Source organism: Podarcis melisellensis (assembly GCF_964234715.1).
Source record: "Podarcis melisellensis genome assembly, chromosome: 8".
Classification (NCBI taxonomy): Eukaryota; Metazoa; Chordata; class Lepidosauria; order Squamata; family Lacertidae; genus Podarcis; species Podarcis melisellensis.
The window spans coordinates 90,163,263-90,182,845 of record NC_138540.1 but is presented as its reverse complement, the minus strand read 5'-3'; the positions used below and the strand labels follow the sequence as shown (position 1 = coordinate 90,182,845).

The window sequence follows — 19,583 nt, the reverse complement described above, 5'->3', positions numbered from 1 at the left end:
AGGCTTCTTCTGATCTCTTGGAGACTTCCGGAGAGCCCAGATGGATGAGCAAGACTCAGCTGGCCCTGAAGCAGTAAGAGGCCATGCCCTGGAAACTGGGAGCAGTGGGGAATTCTGGGAAAACTCTGTGAAGAAGGAACTGGGTGAGGAGGACACCCTTTGCTCAGAGGTGCAGAGCCAGCAGCTCAGGCAGTTCTGCTCCCAGGAGGCCAAAGGACCCCGAGAGGTTTGCAGCCAGTTCTACCACCTTGACCATCAGTGGCTGAAGCCGGAAAGGCACACGAAAGCTCAGATGCTGGACCTGGTGATCTTGGAGCAGTTCCTGGCTGTCCTTCCCCTGGAGATGGAGATCTGGGTGAGGGAATGCGGAGCGGAGACCAGTTCCCAGGCGGTGGCCCTGGCCGAAGGTTTCCTCCTGAGTCAGGCAGAGGAGAGGAAGCAGGCAGAGCAGCAGGTGAGAGAGACTTTCCTCTGGATACTCCCAAGGGGCTCCAAAGAGGAGGGAGAGTTTTCCCAAATCATCCTTTTTTGGAAAGCATATTATTATTATTATTTATGACACCCATGTGGCTGGGTGCCTTCCAGCACATATAAAAGCATCAGAAGACATCAGATGTCTTCTAAAAGTTATGCATTTTCTTATCTCCTTATCGCCTGATGGGAGGGCATTCCCCAGGGTGGGGGCCACTGTGGAGAAGGTCTTCTGCCTGGTTCCCTGTAACTTCACTTACCACAGTGAGGGAATCAGCAGAAGACCCTCGGAACTGGACCTCAGTTCATGGAGACGCTCCTTTGGGTATAGTGGGCCTTTGAGGCCAACACTTTGAATTGTGCTGGGAAACGTTCTGGGAGCCAGGGAAGATCCTTGAGGACCAATGTTTCATGGTCCTGGCAGCCAACCCCAGACACCAGTCTAGCAGAAGCAGGAAGCAGCTTTCACCTCTTTCCCCCGAAAGCGCTTGCCTCGTGTCATTCCTTCTCTAACCCTTCTCCCCATTCTCTGTTTTGAATCCTTGTTGCTCTTTCAGAGGAAGGATCTTTTGGCAGAGATGGGTCTTGATTCTTCTGAGGCAGAGAAGACTCCCTTGGACGCCAGAGTGAGGCCTCTGGGTAAGGAGGAAGGAGTGTTTTCTCCCCTGTTTTGTCACATTCTCTTGGTTTTGAAACAAATCTGTGAGTTCTTTGCATCTTTTGGGGGAAGACACCTGGAGCCCAGAGCTCGGGGGGGGGGGGGAGATGTATTTTTGCACAACTATTATATGAAATGGGTACAAATGTCCAAATGTACTCAGCAGGGGAGACGTTTACGATAGTAATTTGATTAGTTTAAAATTAATAATAATAATAATAATAATAAATTTTATTTATATCCTGCCCTCCCCAGCCGAAGCCGGGCTCAGGGCGGCTAACAACAATAAAACAGTACAAACGTACAGCACAAACAACACTCTAAAATCATTCATTATAAAATTAATTAATTCAAGCCACTGGCAACCATTGGGCCAGAGCTCCACGAAGATTGCTGAGGGAGGGAGTCAGGCTGTGCCCTGGCCAAAGGCCTGGTGGAACAGCTCCGTCTTGCAGGCCCTTCGGAAAGATGTCAAGTCCCGCAGGGCCCTGGTCTCTTGTGACAGAGTGTTCCACCAGGTCGGAGCCACGGCCGAAAAAGACCTGGCTCTGGTTGAGCCTAACTTCTCTGTGGCCTGGGACCTTCAAGATGTTTTTATTTGAAGACCGTAAGTTTCTCTGTGGGGCATACCAGGAGATACCTATGGCAGTCCCATAGGTACGAGGGTCCTAGGCCGTATAGGGCTTTAAAGGTTCAAACCAGCACCTTAAACCTGACCCTCTACTCCACCGGGAGCCAGTGCAGCTGGTATAGCACCGGATGAATGTGATCTCGCAGTGAGGACCCCGTAAGGAGTCTCGCCACGGCATTCTTCACCCGCTGGCGTTTCTGGGTCAGTCTCAAGGGCAGCCCCACGTAGAGCGAGTTACAATAATTCAGTCTGGAGGTGACCGTCGCGTGGATCACAGTGGCTAGGTCAGGGCGAGAGTTCAATAATGGTCTCATTATAACAATGCGAAATTACAATACAATTAGTAATACCAATCTTTAAGATATCAAATTATATAATATAGATCCCCCCCCACATGCTAAAACTGATGGTTTGATGATTTTCTTGATTTCTGCATTCCAAAATCTTATTATTTTCAATTACCCTCCTGACAAGATAAGTATCCTTTATACAAATAATATATAAAACTACAAGTGAGGCACTCCAGCGTTATCCTTACTCTTCCCATGTGTGGCAATCTTCCTGTTCGTGATATTTCTTCCTGTCCTTGTAAAATGTTCTGTCTATCTTTTCCTGGTTGTTGCTGTTCTCCATCATTCCTTGGGTGGAGCGAATATCCCATTGTGGTTTCAGAAATTCTCCATCGCTCTGTCCTGTGCTTCGTTGTTTGGCAACTTTAACAGCAGCTGCAAAAATCACACTATCCCAATAAATAATCAGTTTTTGCCATTTTTCTTCACTGCCTGGGAAGGAGAGGGATCGGTCAAACTGCAATTGACTCAGTAGTGAACCTTATCAGCTCCTACACAACTTTCAGATTCCTTACATCCCGCTGTCTGGCCTTAGATAAATGCGCATTTATCCAATTAAATTAAATTCCAAGTCCTTTTAGCATTAATCAGTTCAGTCTGTATATAATAAAGGATGGGGAAGAGTCAGCTCTAATTTTCCAGCATAAACATTTTGCAAAATAGAGCTTCCCTTCCTTTTTCCTTTTTGTTTTTACACACACAGTTCCATTTGATGTTATATTTCATATCTGCAATCCAGTTTCATCCCTGCTCACCTGTACATAGATATTTTGAACTAGTAGTCAATGGCGGGCTGCCAAATCATAAATGCAGAGAAGAAAACTTTATATAAAGAAGCCATAGGCTCCCCTCCCCCACTCACTGTCTGTTGCAGCAAATGAAGTTTATTCCCAAATTCAAACCTTAAAAATCTTGCAGCTGGTTCAGTTCCACAGTTTATGATCTCATCTCTTCCAGCAACGCCTGTACATTAGTCCACATTGAGCTCTAATTGACAGGAGAACCTCTGCTTCTTAATGGCAGCAAACGAGGGTTTTCGGCAGGCAAAGGGCTTTTGCACTCAGCGCCTCCCTGCCTCCCGCAATCCATGCCGGAGCCGGAACCTGGTACCGAGACAAACTGGGAGTGAAGCCCATTCCCCCCTGTCCCTGGGGGCAACTTGCAAGGAGAATTGCCCTCAATCGTCCTTGTTTTTCCTTTGCCAACGATCTCCCGCTGCCTCCATTAAAGCAGAGTGGAACCGGAAGCTAGCAGGGGAGACTTTGGCAAACCCCATCTGCACTTAGAGATGCACTTACAGTTTCCCACTTACATTTTCTCTCCCAGGTGACGGAATGATGCCACCAAGACCTGCTCCCTCATCTTTTCATGGTGGTGGAGGGGAGGCAGCAGCTGTGGACCCAGATCAGGTAGGGGGAAGGAGCCTTGTGGGGAAGGAGCGCTGGGATGCAGACTGGCTGGATGCAGTTGGATGCAGAGGAATGGTGGGAGGAGCCAGAGAAGAGGGAGCCGACTGGGAGGAGGAGGAGGGGTCTGAAGCTGGAGAGGGAAGAGGGCTCAGGGAGCAGAGGGAGTCTGTGGCAGAGAGCAGCCCAGACTCCGAGGCAGAAGCTGCAGCAGGAGAGAGGAGGGATGAGGAAGGCAGAGAGGGGTCTGGCCGCTGTAGAAAACAACAGAGCCAAGTGTAATGGATCACGTGAATGTTCTCTAAGAGGACAGCCTTTTTCCTTTTCTGTTAGGGTCCAGTGTGCTTTGAAGATGTGGCTGTCCATTTCACATACGAGGAGTGGGCGTTGCTGGATCCTGACCAGAGAGCTCTCCATAAGGAAGTCATGGAGGAGAATCGTGGGATCTTGGACTCTCTCGGTAAGGCTCCCTATTGGATCATCCTATCTGTTTTGTAATGCAAGACATCTCTCTATGTGACGAACCTCTGATATTTTGATGGGGCTCAACAGCGCCACCCACAGCACCTGGGATGTTAACACTCCCACAGCAAACCTTGGAGGAATGGCTATTGATTGTTTTCCCTGTGAAGATTCTTCCTCCAGTTCTGTCGTTTAAAACCATGATCAGGCTGTCTGAACTGCCCAGGCCTTCTTAAATGTAGGATTCAGAGTGATTTGGGAAGTAGAAGTGGGTTCTGTCAAGTTTCCTGCTTTGTTCTTGCTTCTGTCTCTCTCTGGTTGACCAAAGAGTCACTTGACATTGGAGATGGCACAGATTCCACGACTGAACCAAACAAACTCCATCCCAAAACAGAGCCAGGCTTTTTGAATCTCAGGCAGTGAACCCTGTAGTAACAATAATGATAATTTTATTATTTCTACCCTGCCCATCTGACTTGGTGGCCCCAGCCACTCTGGGCAACTTCCAACAAATAGAAAAACATAATAAAACATCAAACATTAAAAACTTCCCAATACAGAGGTGCCTTCAGAAGTCCTCTAAAAGTTACATAGTTATTTCCTATGATGGGAGGGCGTTCCACAGGGTGGGTTCCCCTATCGAGAAGGCCCCCTGCCTCGTCCCCTGTAACTTCTCACAAAAATGTAACATTTATGTACAGTGGTACTTCGGGTTAAGAACTTAATTCGTTCTGGAGGTCTGTTCTTAACCTGAAACTGTTCTTAACCTGAAGCACCACTTTAGCTCATGGGGCCTCCTGCTGCCGCTGCGCTGCCAGAGCACGATTTCTGTTCTCATCCTGAAGCAAAGTTCTTGATCTGAGGTACTATTTCTAGGTTAGCAGAGTCTGTAACCTGAAGCCTATGTAACCTGCGGTACAACTGTAAGGAAACTTGAATAATGATAATAATGCCGATATGACAAGTTTCTGCTGCACTCTGTGATGTCGAGAATTTAAGAAAACATCAAAATTGGTTTAAGGTGATGCACATCATCATTAAATGTTTAGCCACTAAAGAAATTTAAATTTGGCAGCTGCTACACACATTTGTTCAATATATGAAAAGTGTTTTTCAGCACATAGAAGTGACGCGCAGCGTAAATTAATAATGCAGAGTTTTAAAGAATAAGAGCTTTACTGAGTTAAAATAAACTTCTTCATAAACAACATGGTTCCAAACAGTTTGACTGAGATTCCATACTGACTCTGTTCACAACTGAGGCAGACTGACTCTGACTGAAATCTTTCAGAGAACACACAGAGAAAATGGCTGCTAAGTCACATGTCAGAGTGACTCAACCCTTAGCTGTTAGGCCTGAATAGCTTTAGTAGGCCCAAATGATTGTGCAGTCCCAGCACTTCCCAGCCTGCTTTGCTGCTTCTGCTCACATGTGTCTTTGTCACATGACACTCCCCCAAAGACCTAGAGAGCAGAAGTATAAACATGAAAAATTAACTTTTCACCTGGTGGCAATTTGGCTAATTTGTAAACCTTATTTTCTTTGAATGATCCCAACTCTTCTTTCTGTCGGAAATCAAGCCTATCTAGGGAGCAACTGGCAACACTCCCAGGCACCCGGCTTGGTCTCCCGTTGAACTCCCTGGCTGCATTCCCAGCAAGATCCAGGCTAGGTCGCAATAGGCAATTCTTCTCAGCGTGAGAAGAACACACACCCTCCCTCCTGCTCTCCCGGCAGGGAAAAGGAGATAGACAGAAACGTTTTTACATGCTTTTATTTCTGTCTTTGAAGCATAACAGAAAACATGACTGCTCTCTTCAAGCTCCAGCAGTCCAGAGACAAAAACCTCCTGTACTTCCTGTACAAGAGCAAGAGGAAGAGCTCATATTACACTCTGGGCTAATTTCCGTGCATTGCCCTGTGAACTGACTGTCCCTCTGTTTCCCACGGAACAGTCCCAACATTCCATCATGTTTTGTTTTCAAGCTACCAGTTTGCAGCTGCATTGCTTCTATATCGTAACACTTTCATGGCATCAAACCACTGGGTTTGTTCCTTAGAAGGTAGTTTCAGAACTTGAGTAAAGTCCTGTGGCTGTGTACAATTCACATGACACACTTTTGTTGTGCCAAAAGTCAATTTATCGGGGGAATACCCTTGGTAGTCCATGTGGACCTTCTAGGAATAACCACTGGGCTTTCCTTCTCTTGTTGCTCCTCCAGCTCATCATTTTCTTGTTCCTCTGATTCACTGCTTGTGGCACTTTGCAAAGTGTCAGTGCCTGAGGGCAAATTTCCCCCACTTCCTATCCTTTCCTCAGCAGCTGGCTGCCTGAGAGGCTCCTGTGGCTGTCCTGAGAGAGGAATTAAAATACTAGGATTGGCATGAACCTGTTCCCACCTATCCTGTTCAGCAAATTCAGCATTTTGTGAAATGACTACTTGGCCACATCCCAAAGCAAAACGATAAGACCTGCTAGAATAGCCCTGATAGCCAATGAAACGTAGCACTCTGGTTTTAGGCTCACCTTTGCGTCTCAGAGACTTGGGGATATGAACAGAAGCCCTAGTCCCCCACACATGTAAACCTGTGTAATCCGGTTCCTTCCCAAAAAGCATTTTGTATGGAATATCACCCGTGGCAGTAGTGAAAGTACGGTTCACTAAAAAATTGGCAGTCAGGAGAGCTTTTCCCCAGAGCTTTGCATCATTTTGCAATCCAGCATCAGTTAACAAGCTGTCCTTTACAATTTGCATGACACCCACACGTCTCTCTGCAACTCCATTTTTCCAGGGACTATTTGGACATGTGAGACGATGCGTTATTCCATGGCGTTTAAGCCATGCCTGGAAATGATTACTTAAATATTCGCCTCCTCGGTCGGTTTGAATAACTGGCCTTTGAAAACGTCTTTCTGCCCATACCTTCCAGGACTTCAAAGCATCTGCACATTCTGATTTGTTTCTCAATAGATATAGCCATGAATACCTTGTTTTATCATCCGCAATAATTGAGAGCCAGTGTGGTGGAGTGGTTAAGAGCAATAGACTCGTAATCTGGGGAATCGGGTTCGTGCAGCTGCTGGGTGACCTTGGGCCAGTCACACTTCTCTGAAGTCTCTCAGCCCCACTCACCTCACAGAGTGTTTGTTGTGGGGGAGGAAGGGAAAGGAGAATGTTAGCCGCTTTCAGACTCCTTAGGGTAGTGATAAAGTGGGATATCAAATCCAAACTCTTCTTCTTCTAGGCCATATCTAAATCCTCCCTCACTCTTTGGAAAAGGACCAATTAAGTCAGAATGAACAAGTTGCAAAGCAAGTGTAGAAATTCTATCACTTCTAACTGGTATTGGTTGCAACTTTGATTTTGCTTGCTTGCAAATAGCACAATCAAGGTATGTGCTACACTGGTTAACATTTAAATCTTGACATATTTTTTGCATGTTCTCCAGATATTTGAAACTTGCATGCCCCATTTTTCTATGCAAAGCATGGGAGCAGTTTTTATGCAGGAAATTAGAGTTTTGCTGACATAGTTCAGTTATTAATACATCATTTTTTCCAGATTTAGGTCTCTCTGTGACCCCATCACTTGGCGGAGAGTTCTGTAAAGGGTACAAGCCATCCACCCTTTTTGGAGAAGCAATTTCCTTGCCCTGCTTCTTAATAAAACACTCATCACCCACAAATATAAATTCAAAACCAACATTGGTAAGGCATGAAATTGACAATAAAGAAAATTCTAGTTCTTCAACAAACAATACATCCCTCAGTTCTGCATCTAGGCATGGCATATAACACGTACCTATACCTGAGATTGGGCAATGCCGCCCATCAGCAAGACAAATGCTGTCCTTGCCTTTTGGCAATTTGCTGAGTGTTGTAAAGCAGTCAGGGCTGTTCATTATGATTCTGGCAGAGCCAGATTCCAAAATGTAGCTGTCTGGAGAAATTTTCTTTTCTTCCCTTGCGGCGGCTGAGACGAAATGTGTCCACTTTTCTGTCTCACGTGGATCGCTCGCTTTTCCTGGTTTTTTTCACGTGGCAATCTTTCTTCATGTGCCCGAGCTAGCCACACCGATAGCATTTCTTTGCCAACATGGCACGATCCGTGGAGCGTTCTTCGGTCCCATCTCCTCCTGAGAATCTGGGTTTCTGGTTAGCAGGGCGACGCAAACTCCTCTGGTCTGCCTTCTCACTCAGCTTTTCCACGCGCTTTTCAGATTCCTCCTGTAGACGGGCTGTTACATAGGCCATTGATAAATCTTCTTGCCTCGTGCTTTCAAGAGAGGCTATCACAATATTAAAAGCTTGGTGGGAGACTGGATAGCAGGATATAGACTTGATCCAGGTCTGGAAATCTTTTACGACTCCTTTGCAACTGGAGGAATAACATGCACAAAGTCTGGAGGTGTGTAGTTAAACATCCGCCTTCAGGCAGCACTGTTCTATACAGTCTCCTAGTTAGTCCAATGATTGAACCAGCACTGTCAGACAGGTGTATCTGATCTAGACGATCCAAATATTGTTTGGCAGACTCCAATTCTGCAATGTGCAGGACCTGTGGTTCCTCTAGAGCCAAGAAAATGTGCGCTCGGGCTCTATCATCTTCTTTCTTTTCCTGCTCAGAGGGTTGTGGATTCAAACCAGTTTCTACACAGTACCAAAGTCTATCACGTTTTAGAACCAGTTCAAGCTTGAGAGCCCAAGTCAGGTAGTTCTTACCATTCAGACATTCCATCTGGGCAGTGTTGCCAAGATTAATAAACCGCAGGTTGCTGAGCTGACATGGCTTCTGCTCCTTGCTGCACCGGGTCTGCTTCTTTGGTACACGGCTTCACCACTGGACCTTCAGTCCCTTTGAGGTCCTCACCAACATCACCCTGATTCTTCAGCTTTAGCAATTTGCCATCCATAAAACACTGGGCCCCATGACCTGACACGAAACGTAAATTAATAACGCAGAGATTTAAAGAATAAGAGCTTTACTGAGTTAAAATAAACTTCTTCATAAACAACATGGTTCCAAACAGTTTGACTGAGATTCCATACTGACTTTGTTCACAACTGAGGCAGACTGACTCTGACTGAAATCTTTCAGAGAACACACAGAGAAAATGGCTGCTAAGTCACATGTCAGAGTGACTCAACAGTTAGCAGTTAGGCCTGAATAACTTTAGTAGGCCCAAATGATTGTGCAGTCCCAGCACTTCCCAGCCTGCTTTGCTGCTTCTGCTCTCACATGTCTTCGTCACATGACAAGAAGTTCACGTTTGCCATTTTTATTCCTCTACTCTTACATCGCCCACCACAAGGCAGCTGACTATGACCAAGTCAGTCCAGAGTCAGTGTTCCCAAATATTTCTCCAGCTCTTAAAATTTGTTTAGATTTATTACTGCATACTGAACAACTTAGCATATTGAATATATCTTAATTTTAACAGGGAACTTTCCCACATTGGCCACCTTTTTCAATATAAGCACATTTTATTTATGAAGATAGTACAGATGCATATTTAAATTTGAACAAAATGACATTACCAGGTTAAGCTGTTCTTTTAAACACCTGAGAGAGAAAACATCTAATATTCAACTTGATTTGTAAACAAAACTAGACATTTTTACAAAACAAAAGGAACATTATAACATCTAACTCCCTTCAGTTCTTCCCCTGTCCCAAGCATTAATTAGCATTGTTCCATAATTTGGTACTGCACTTCTTCCCGAGACTCTAATCCAATTGCCTCTTAGTTTCAGGTGGTGATGAATTGGAAATTAAGAACAAGGGAGACCGCAACGAAATCCACACAGTGGAGGAGCCATATCAGGATTCAGACTGTGGAGAGGGCTTCAGTCAGAGCTCCCATTCCACTTCCCATCAAACAAATCCGCTTGAGAAGAAACCCTATCAGTGCTTGGAATGTGGAAAAAGCTTCACCTGGAAACAGAGTTTGGCTGCCCATCAAAGAATTCATACAAAAGAGAAACCCTATCACTGCTTGGACTGTGGAAAGAGCTTCAGTCACAGCCACAACCTCACTACCCATCGTAGAATTCATACAGGAGAGAAACCATATCACTGTGTGGAATGTGGAAAGAGCTTCAGTCACAGCTCCCATCTCACCGCACATCAAAGAATTCATACAGGGGAGAAACCCTATCACTGCTTAGAGTGTGGAAAGAGCTTCAATCAGAGGGCTAAGCTCACTTCCCATCAAAGGATTCATACAGGGGAGAAACCCTATCAGTGCTTGGAATGTGGAAAGAGCTTCAATCAGAGGGCCAAGCTCACTTCCCATCAAAGGATTCATACAGGGGAGAAACCATATCAGTGCTTGGAATGTGGAAAGAGCTTAACTCGGAGTACCTATCTCACTTCTCATCAAAGGATCCATACAGGGGAGAAACCCTATCAGTGCGTGGAATGTGGAAAGAGCTTCAGTCTAAAAAGCAGTTTCACTTCCCATCAAAGAATTCATACAGGGGAGAAACCCTATCAGTGCGTGGAATGTGGAAAGAGCTTCAGTCAAAAAACCAGTTTCACTTCCCATCAAAGAATTCATACAGGGGAGAAACCCTATCAGTGTGTGGAATGTGGAAAGAGCTTCCGTAACAGCCGCAATCTCACTTCCCATCAAAGGATTCATACAGGAGAGAAACCATATCACTGCTTGGAGTGTGGAAAGAGCTTCAGTCACAGCCACGATCTTTCTTCCCATTGTAGAATTCATACAGGGGAAAAACCCTATCAGTGCGTGGAATGTGGAAAGAGCTTCACTCGGAGTACCCATTTCACTTCCCATCGTAGAATTCATACAGGGGACGAACCCTATCAGTGTGTGGAATGTGGAAAGAGCTTCACCAGGAAAGAATATCTAACTGTTCATCAAAGAATTCATACAGGGGAGAAACCGTATCAGTGCTTGAAATGTGGAAATAGCTTCACCTGGAAAGAAAGTCTAACTGTCCATCAGAGAAATCATACAGGGGAGAAACCGTATCAGTGCTTGAAATGTGGAAAGAGCTTCATTAGAAAGCACAGTTTCAATTCCCATCAAAGAATTCATACAAAAGAGAGACCCTATCACTGCTTGGCGTGTGGAAAGAGCTTCAGTCACAGCTATACTCTCACTTCCCATCGTAGAATTCATACAAGGGAGAAACCCTATCAGTGCATGGAATGTGGAAAGAGCTTCAATCTGAGGGCCCATCTCACTTCCCATCAAAGGATTCATACAGGGGAGAAACCCTATCAGTGCATGGAATGTGGAAAGAGCTTCAGTCAAAAAAGCAGTTTAACTTCCCATCATAGAATTCACACAGGAGAAAAACCCTATCCATGTATGGAATGTGGAAAGAGCTTCAATCTGAGGGCCCATCTCACTTCCCATCAAAGGATTCATACAGGGGGGAAACCCTATCAGTGCGTGGAATGTGGAAAGAGCTTCACCTGGAAAATAAGCTTCACTTCCCATCAAAGAATTCATACAGGGGAAAACCCCTATCAGTGCATGAAATGTGGAAAGAGCTTCACCAGGAAAGAAAGTCTCACTTCCCATCAAAGAATTCATACAGGAGAAAACCCCTTTCAGTGCCTGGAATGTGGAAAGAGATTCATTAAAAGCTCCACACTCACTTCCCATCAAAGAATTCATACAGGTGAGAAACCCTTTAAGTGCTTGGAATGTGGAAAGAGCTTCACCTGGAAAGAAAATCTCACTTCCCATCAAAGGATTCATACAGGGGAGAAACCCTTTAAGTGCTTGGAATGTGGAAAGAGCTTCACCTGGAAAATAAGTTTCACTTCCCATCAAAGAATTCATACAGGAGAAAACCCCTTTCATTGCCTGGAATGTGGAAAGAGGTTCACCAGGAAAGTAGGTCTCACTGCCCATCAAAAATTACACACAGTCGAGGAATCATATCAGTGTTAGGAATGTGGAAAGAGCTCCAGTCAAAAAGGAAATCTCATTTCATCAAAGAATACATACAGGGGAGGAATCATATCAATGCCAAGAGTGTGATTGGAGGGATTTATGAAAGTCTCATTTTTAAAGTTCTCTAAAAAAATACAGTTGTAGCTCTTTAAAGGACTTAGAGCTGGGTGAAAACGCTAAAATCAAGACAGGCTTCGACAAGTTTGTTTCTCTTTGAAGGATATTATTTCTTCTACTCTGAGCCACTTAAAGAGAATTGGATTCCTGCAAGACAACCACTCTTATCTGGACATCTAAAGTGCTATGTCCTCTTGGACACATTATTTCGTTTTTCTGTTTTATGGTTCCTCTCTTAAAGTAATTATTTCCTTTATTTGTTTAACTCGAATCTTAATTTAAGAAATTGGATTTTATGTTAAACATCTTATGTGTTATTGGGTATCAGGCTGGAAGGAAGAGGGAGGGCTGAAAAAATGCAGGAAACAGGATCTCTTAGGAAAGAGTTATTCTGTGACCTTGACAAACTGAAAAGGTGCTGCTGGAAAATAGGCTGCTTTGAAGAACAAGGGAGAGGGAGATTTTGAATATGGCAGTTCAAAAACAGTTTACACCAGGCCTGTGTTAAATTTGGAGAAGCTATTAGCCCGGATTGATAAAAATCATTAAATGGTGACAAATTTGACCACTAAAGTAGAGACACTGACAAAGAAAACAGAAGCACTAGATGTCTCCATGAAAGGAAGGGAAGAGAAGTCTGAAAAGCTGGAAAAGAAGACAAAAAATGGAAATCAGAACAGGAGATGCTTAGGATTGATGTGGACGGTTTGGGTGGAAGATAAGAGCCAAGAGATGAGACAGAAAGCCCAGCCTCTGAGACGGAGGGGAGGGAGGAGAGCAGGATTTTAGCAAAGGTTTGAGCGGAGTGGCTGGGAGTGGAAGAGGAATTCATGGAGGAGGCGCCACCTTGCATACAGCCGGGGTGGTGGCTTTTGGGTAGAAAACCAATGTGAATAAATCCCCCCAGTGCCACCCCCTGGCCGGTCTTCCTGTCTCCCTCTCCCTGTGCCCCCACCCTGCCCCAATCAAAGTCCCAGCCAGCAGCTGCCCCCCAGGTCTTCTTTCGCCCATCTTGGGGCCTCAAGGCATGCGGGCAGAATTTGGTGGGGGGCCAGGCTGGGCTCAGAGGTCTGCTTTCCTCTCCTTGCACTGGGAAGCTTGTCTACTAACTAATGGATAAAGGGTTGTTTGGAAGACTAAGCCATCTCTACCCCCCACCCTGTTTTGAAATAAAGCCTATTTAAGAATTGGGGACACGGAGGAAGGAGAATGTTATGTTCTAAGCTTGGATCCTAGAACAACAGGCAAGTAGGATCCTAGAATGCAACAACTGATTGGCTTGCAGGAAAAGACCAATCAGGCTCCAGGAGGGAAGCAGAATCTGTTAGGATATTTCCGTTCCTCCTTAAAAAAGGGAACAGGCTGTTGTGTGTCACATGCCTGCTAACTTCCTGCTCACTGGGCGTTTCCGTTTTGTATATAGCTTTTGTTCTGGCTGTTTTCCTCGCCATGGATGCAAGGAGTCATGTTTTTCCTTTGTTCTGACCAACGTTGAATAAAGCTGTAAATATGCTCTCCTGGGTGAATCTTCCGTTGTGGAAACTCTGCGAGAAAGGCGTGCATGAGTCTTGGAATGCGTCTGAGGGTCGTGTCGCTAATTGACTGATGCGGATCCGACGGGAGACCAGAGATTGTCCGGAGATGACGTGGAGGCCTGATGCCTCTGTCTCCCTGGCAGTATCCCAACAGAAGCAGCCAATCAGACTGGACTCATTGTGTAAATAATGTATACAAAAGCCTGAGGTTTGGGGGGCAATTAAATCACTGTTTTACAAACCGCAATAAAGAGCATGAAATCACTACAGGACTCCGAATATATTTCACTGGCAATGAAGGTGCGATCCTGCTGAGCTGTCTGCCACGCAACGCACACAGCCGCCACAGGCAACACAGCATCGCACCGCACATCCAGGCTACAGCTCCAGGGCCCAAGGACCCAGAATGGCGACAGACAACCGCTTCATGCCGTTCAGCCCAGCCTCAGGAGACTGGGAAGGATACGCCAACCGTTTCCAGTTCCTCCTGGAGGCAAAGGACGTCATGAGACACAGCCAAGTAGAGGGCAACCTTCTTCAGCATCTGTGGAGAAGAAACATTCAAGATCGCCCGAGCCCTCCTCACTCCCACAAATATTGCGACCGTTCCCTATGACACGATAATAGAACGGCTGAAGGGGCACTTCTCGCAACAACCCTTGGGGGTAACGTGTCACAATGCCTTCTAGGCAAAGCGGCAGGTCTCCGGAGAAACCATAACCGGGTATGTGACCCCCCTCCGCCAGGCTGCCCGGCTCTGCAACGTCACAGAGCTGGAGAACATGCTCCGCGACTGTCTCATGGGCGGCCTGAGGGACAAGAAGCTGCAGTGGCACCTCTACGCCAAGAAGGACCTGACGCTCCAGGCTGCCCTAGTGGAGGCTTTAGCAACTGAAGCTGCCAAGAGGTCAGCGCAAGGATTCCAATCAAACATGTTATCCCAAACGAGGATCCACCACGAGGACCTCACCGACGACTCAGAATCCGACCGGGAGGACGTGCACTGAGTGCAGCAGCGCACATAAGCTGCATGCCCACCACGACAGCCTCATCTGGAAAATGGGAACTGCGCAACTTGCAGGGAGAGCCACGAGCAGAGGACTTACCATTTCCACAACGCAGAATGCTAACAATGCAGAAAAGTGGGACACATTGCCCGGGTGTGCCGTGCCTGCCCTGCCCGACGCCTCAAACCAGATAGCCGACCCAAGAGTCCCAGGCCCCGTGGTCTGACACACCAAGGCAACTCGACGGAGATCACAGACTGTCAGGTATACCAGTTGCCTCATTCTAATGCAGACAAAATTACATTGAGACACAGATAGAGGCAGCCCCGTGCCGCCTGGAGCTTGATACAGGCTCAACCCTGTCCATAATCTTGGCATGGACATTAAGGAAATTGTGTCCCAGTGGCGGCTCCAAGTTTGGCCAGCCCCATTCACCCTCCAGGAGACTTCCACAAATGCAAGGTCCCCATGATGGGGGTGGGAACCTTCAACGTACAATGTCGAGGGCGGAAGTGGCGGTTGGACTTGATCGTGGTCAAGGGGTGCTACGTTAGCTTACTGGGGTTGGCGTGGTTTGGGCCACTGGGGTTAGCCATCACCGGGGTGAACCGCACCAGCTCCCACATGGACGCCATGTGCAAAGAGTTTCTGGAGGTTTTCGATGGGGCATTGGGATGATATACTGCCCCCCCTTGGCCTACAACTAGACCCTGCCATACGACCCATCATGTTCAAGGTCCACCAGGTCCCGTTCACCCTCAAAACCCCACATTGACGAGGAATTAGACTGGCTTGTGGAGCAAGGAGTGCTCGAGCTAGTGCCTAATGCCCCCTGAGAAACCCCAATCATCACACCCGTCAAGCCCAATGGCTCAGTCCACATCTGCGCAGACTACAAATGTACCATAAAGAAGGCCCTTACGGCTCATGCATACCTGGTGCCAATGGTCAGCCATGTCCTCGCCACCCTGGCGGGGTATAAGAATTTTGGCAAGCTGGCCCTGGCCCAGGCCTATCAGCAGTTGTCACTGGACAAGGCCACTGCGGAGGCACAGACGACTGTAACACACAGGGGCCCGTTCCGTGTCAAGGGGCTGCAATTTGGCGTCTGCGTGGCCCCAGGCATATTCCAAAATCTAATGGACTCTCTCCTCAAAAGAATTCCCAGCGTCACCCCGTTCTTCGATGATGTGATCACCGGGGCCACGCTGGGGGTGTTTGGGGACACACTCCGCACCGTCCTGCACTGTTTCCAGATGGCCAGCCTCAAGGTGAAGCGGGAAAAGTGTCTGCTAGGAGTTCAACAGATGGTTTTTCTTGGATTTACAGTAGATGTAGACAGAGTCCACCTGACCGGGGACAAGATGAGGGCTATTTGCAACACCCCTGCACCTAAGGGAGGGGCGGAACTCCAAGCCTTCTTGGGACTATTGAACTTTTACCATGCCTTCTTACCCCACAAGGCAGCAGTAGCAGAGCCCCTAGACAGACTGTTAGATAAGCGGGCCCCGTGGGTGTGGGGGCAGTGCCAAGAGGCTGCGTTCCAAACAGTCAACGATCTGCTCGCCTTGAACTCAGTCCTGGCGCACTTTGATGAGAGGTTGGCAGTGGTGCTGGCATGCGACACCTCGCCCTATGGTGTCGGTGCCGTACTAGGGCACCAACTTCCGGATGGAAGAGAGGTGCCGGTGCCTTACTTTTCCCAGACCCTCTCCACAGCCGAGAGGAGCTATCCGCAAATAGACAAAGAGGGCCTGGCAATTGTCAACGGAGTAAAGAAATTTCACGATTTCTTGTATGGGTGCCTCTTTACTGTTGTGATCGACCACAAATCGCTGCTTGGCCTATTCACACCTGAGAAGCAGACCCCTCAAATACTGTCACCCTGCGTCCTCAGGTGGTTGATTTTCCTCACCGGCTACCAGTATACACGGTCCACCAGCCTGGGAAGGCAATGGGCCACGCGGACGCCCTCAGCAGACTGCCACTCCCTGAGACTGGACCCGACCCAGCACCCACACATGAGGTCATGAGCCTGGAACAGCTTCCTGACCGCCCCATTCAGGTGCTGGAAGTAGCACGCCACTCCATGAAGGACAGGGTCATCTCCTGGGTCCTGGACTGGGTGTGGTGGGGATGGCCCAGTAGCAACCCTGGGCTGGAATTTGCGGGCTATACAACCCGCAAACACAAGTGGTCAGCCCACAAGGGGTGCCTGTTACGGGGAAGCAGGGTGATCGTTCCCCAGCCTCTGCGCCAAAAGGTCCTCACAGCCCTACATGAAACACACCCAGGGGTAGTGAGGCCCTTAAGCTATGTGTGGTGGCCAGGAATTGACAGGGAGATAGAGGCCTGGGTTAAATACTGCCAGAGCTGAAAGGAGTCCTGCCCAGATCCCCCAAGGGCCCCCATCCAACCCTGGGAGTCCACCCGAGCACTGTGGTCCCACCTGCAGGTGGACTGCGCTGGCCCCTTCCAGGGAAGGACATTCTTTGTAGTGGTGGACTCATACTCCAAATGGCTGGAGGTCACCCAGGTACCGTCCACTTCCATGGTTGCGGTCATCCAAGTACTATGTAGGCTGTTCACAACCCACAGACTCCCTGACACCCTCGTCTCCGACATCGGAACAGCATTCACATCACAGGAGTTCCAGACCTTCACAACAGAAAATGCCATCCGCCATGCACGATCAGTGCTGTTCCACCCCACCACGAATGGCCAAGCAGAGCGCATGGTGTGGACCACCAAGGACACCCTCCGCCGCATGACACAAAGGGACTGGGAGTATCGCCTAGCTGCATTTGTCCTAGCCCAGCATAGCAGCCACAGCACAATGATGGCCGGAGCCCAGCGGAACTACTCGTGGCTCGTGGTAGGAACCCCCGGACCTTCCAGCCCCGTGACCCAGTGTACGCAAAGAACTTCGGGGAGGGCCTGGCATGGGTACCCGCCACAGTCACCGGGGCGACTGGCCCCGTGTCATACGAGGTGCTAACGAAGGGGGGAAAGCTTGGCGCTGCCACTGCGATCAACTGCTGTCATGGTTCCTGGGGGGGAACTGCACGGAGGGCTGGAGAGAGGAATCCCAAGGGGAGAGCAGAAGGGTGAGGCCCATAGAGCAGGAGGAGCGGGTAAGGGAGGCAGAACTAGGAAGTCCAGAAGTGACCGAGGCCAAGCAGCCACAGGAACCAGAACCACCACCGAGTGGACCAGCGGCGTCCAACCCAACGACCCCGTCACAACCGGCAGCCCTGGAACAAGAGCCGGAACCAGGAACCCCTACCGAGAGACACCCAAGACCATAACAACTACGAATGCTAACCTGAGCGCAACGTGAACTTGTACTAAGCTTTGATCCTAGAACAAAAGGCTATTAGGATTCTAGAACAGGACAACTGATTGGCCTGCAGGAAAAGAGCAATCAGACTCCAGGAGGGAAGCAGAATCAGCCAATCAGACGGGACTAATTGTGTAAATAATGTATATAACAGCCTGAGGTTTGGGGTGCAATTAAATCACTGTTTTGCAAGCTGCAATAAAGAGCATGAAATCACTACAGGACTCCTGAGTAGATTTCAGAGAATGTAATGCTTCTTTGGTTGGGATTGTCCAGCAAGGAGATAGGAGATGGTTGCCAGTCAAAGGGTAGTTTAAGACGCAGGGGGGGGGGGAGCTCCTTGTGAAAGGGGGGGGGCAGTTTTGGGAGACATTCCAGCCCTGGCATTGGCAGCCAGATGAGGAATCCTGGAAGAGGACACTCCAGGCTCATCTAGTCCAACCCCTGCGATTCAGGAACCCCGGTTCTTAGTCCCGCCAGCTCCCTTGAACTGGGCAACTCAGATGTCTGGAGCAGCGCCCGTTGGAGAGCAGCCTTGGGTCGCCTCTGGAGCTGGCCGGACCTTTGGGACGGCTGTTTCCATCCCCCCTGCCTTCTGCTGGCAGGCCCGGTTGGGAGTTGTAGTCCAAAGCCCCTTGAGGGGAGGTGGTTCTCAAGTTGGAACTATGTTTTGACCCTTGGCCGAAAGGAGATGCCACCAAGTGTGTGTGTGTCGGGAGGGTGTCTTTTCAGTGCCAGGATACAAGGTGCTCTCTTGACCCGGGAGCCCAATCCCTCTCCCCCACCCCTAGAAAAGGGGGTCTTCCCCTCATCCTCTCCTTGCAGGACCCCCTTTTCCTTCCTCTTTGCTCAGAGAGTCGGAAGCAACTCTCTCTCAAGGGACCCTGGAGCCAAACACTTGCAGAGTTTTCCTTCTCAAGCGAAAGGGGGGGGGGAGGAATACATTCTTGCTGCTCTTGAGATGCACAGAAATCTCTTGTCCTGATGCTTCACAACACAGGCCTGCTGGGATGGGTTTCCTTGTCCCCCCTGCCACTGAAAAATTCCACTTCTCTGCCTCTTTGCCGATTGTTACGTTTCATTACTTCTTTTACGGTAAAGATGTTACGCTGCATCTTTGAGACGCTGCACTTCCTGCTGCTTTTTTCTCTTCTGGGTCTGAATAAATCTTAATCTTCTTGCTTTTTGTGTGCTCTTTTCCTGCTGCTTGATATACAGTTGTCCGTGGCATTTCCATCCAGGTGCCAGAGACCTGCTTCTCCCCCGGAGCCCCAGGCAGAGAGAGGGGCTCCTCCTCCGGGACACGGGTTCCCCCTTCCCACGCACACGCGCCCACTCCGGCTTCTTCCCGGCCAGGCGCCCCGCACCCCCCCAGGCCCCCCTCTTGCTGGGACAGGGCTCTCTGCCCCCCCCAAGAGAGACACCCCCGCGTCCCCCATCTGCGCCCCCAAAGACCCCCCTCTCCCCCGCCCAGACGCCCCTTCGCAGCCCCGGGCAGAGAGAGGGGCTCCTCCGGGACACGGGTTCCCCCTTCCCACGAACACGCGCCCAGTCCGGCTTCTCCGCCAGGCGCCCCTCCTCTCGGCCCGGGGGCCCCGCACCCCCCCAGGCCCCCCTCTTGCTGGGACAGGGCTCACTGCCCCCCAGACCCGCCCAGAAGCCCCCAAGAG

The 19,583-nt window shown here is 48.6% G+C and overlaps 1 protein-coding gene and 1 long non-coding RNA gene across 4 annotated transcripts in view; one reads left to right on the top strand and one right to left on the bottom strand.

Moving 5' to 3' along the window:
* LOC309376241 overlaps positions 1–19,583 on the bottom strand; it is a 94,825-nt gene that overhangs the window by 28,284 nt on the left and 46,958 nt on the right. The window lies entirely within an intron of this gene.
* Positions 19–12,133, top strand: LOC309375935 (uncharacterized protein). Of its 3 annotated transcripts, none has more exons than XM_081921945.1 (5): positions 19–454; positions 1,029–1,110; positions 3,437–3,519; positions 3,850–3,976; positions 9,735–12,133. In XM_081921945.1, the coding sequence occupies exons 1-5, from the start codon at positions 41–43 to the stop codon at positions 11,909–11,911; spliced, it is 2,883 nt and encodes a 960-aa protein (XP_081778071.1). In that variant the 5' UTR covers positions 19–40; the 3' UTR covers positions 11,912–12,133. The 3 variants fall into 3 exon arrangements, with proteins under 3 accessions (XP_081778071.1, XP_081778070.1, XP_081778072.1); XM_081921944.1 differs by having other exon boundaries at positions 21–454; positions 9,729–12,133; XM_081921946.1 differs by lacking the exons at positions 19–454; positions 1,029–1,110 and having other exon boundaries at positions 3,430–3,519; positions 9,729–12,133.

Excerpts from the sequence above, each read along its gene's own strand:
- LOC309375935 (XM_081921944.1), top strand. The coding sequence starts at position 41 with ATGGATGAGCAAGACTCAGCTGGCCCTGAAGCAGTAAGAGGCCATGCC. Across the intron at positions 455-1,028 it reads GGAAGCAGGCAGAGCAGCAG|AGGAAGGATCTTTTGGCAGA; the intron begins GTGAGAGAGACT and ends TTGCTCTTTCAG. Across the intron at positions 1,111-3,436 it reads CGCCAGAGTGAGGCCTCTGG|GTGACGGAATGATGCCACCA; the intron begins GTAAGGAGGAAG and ends TTTCTCTCCCAG.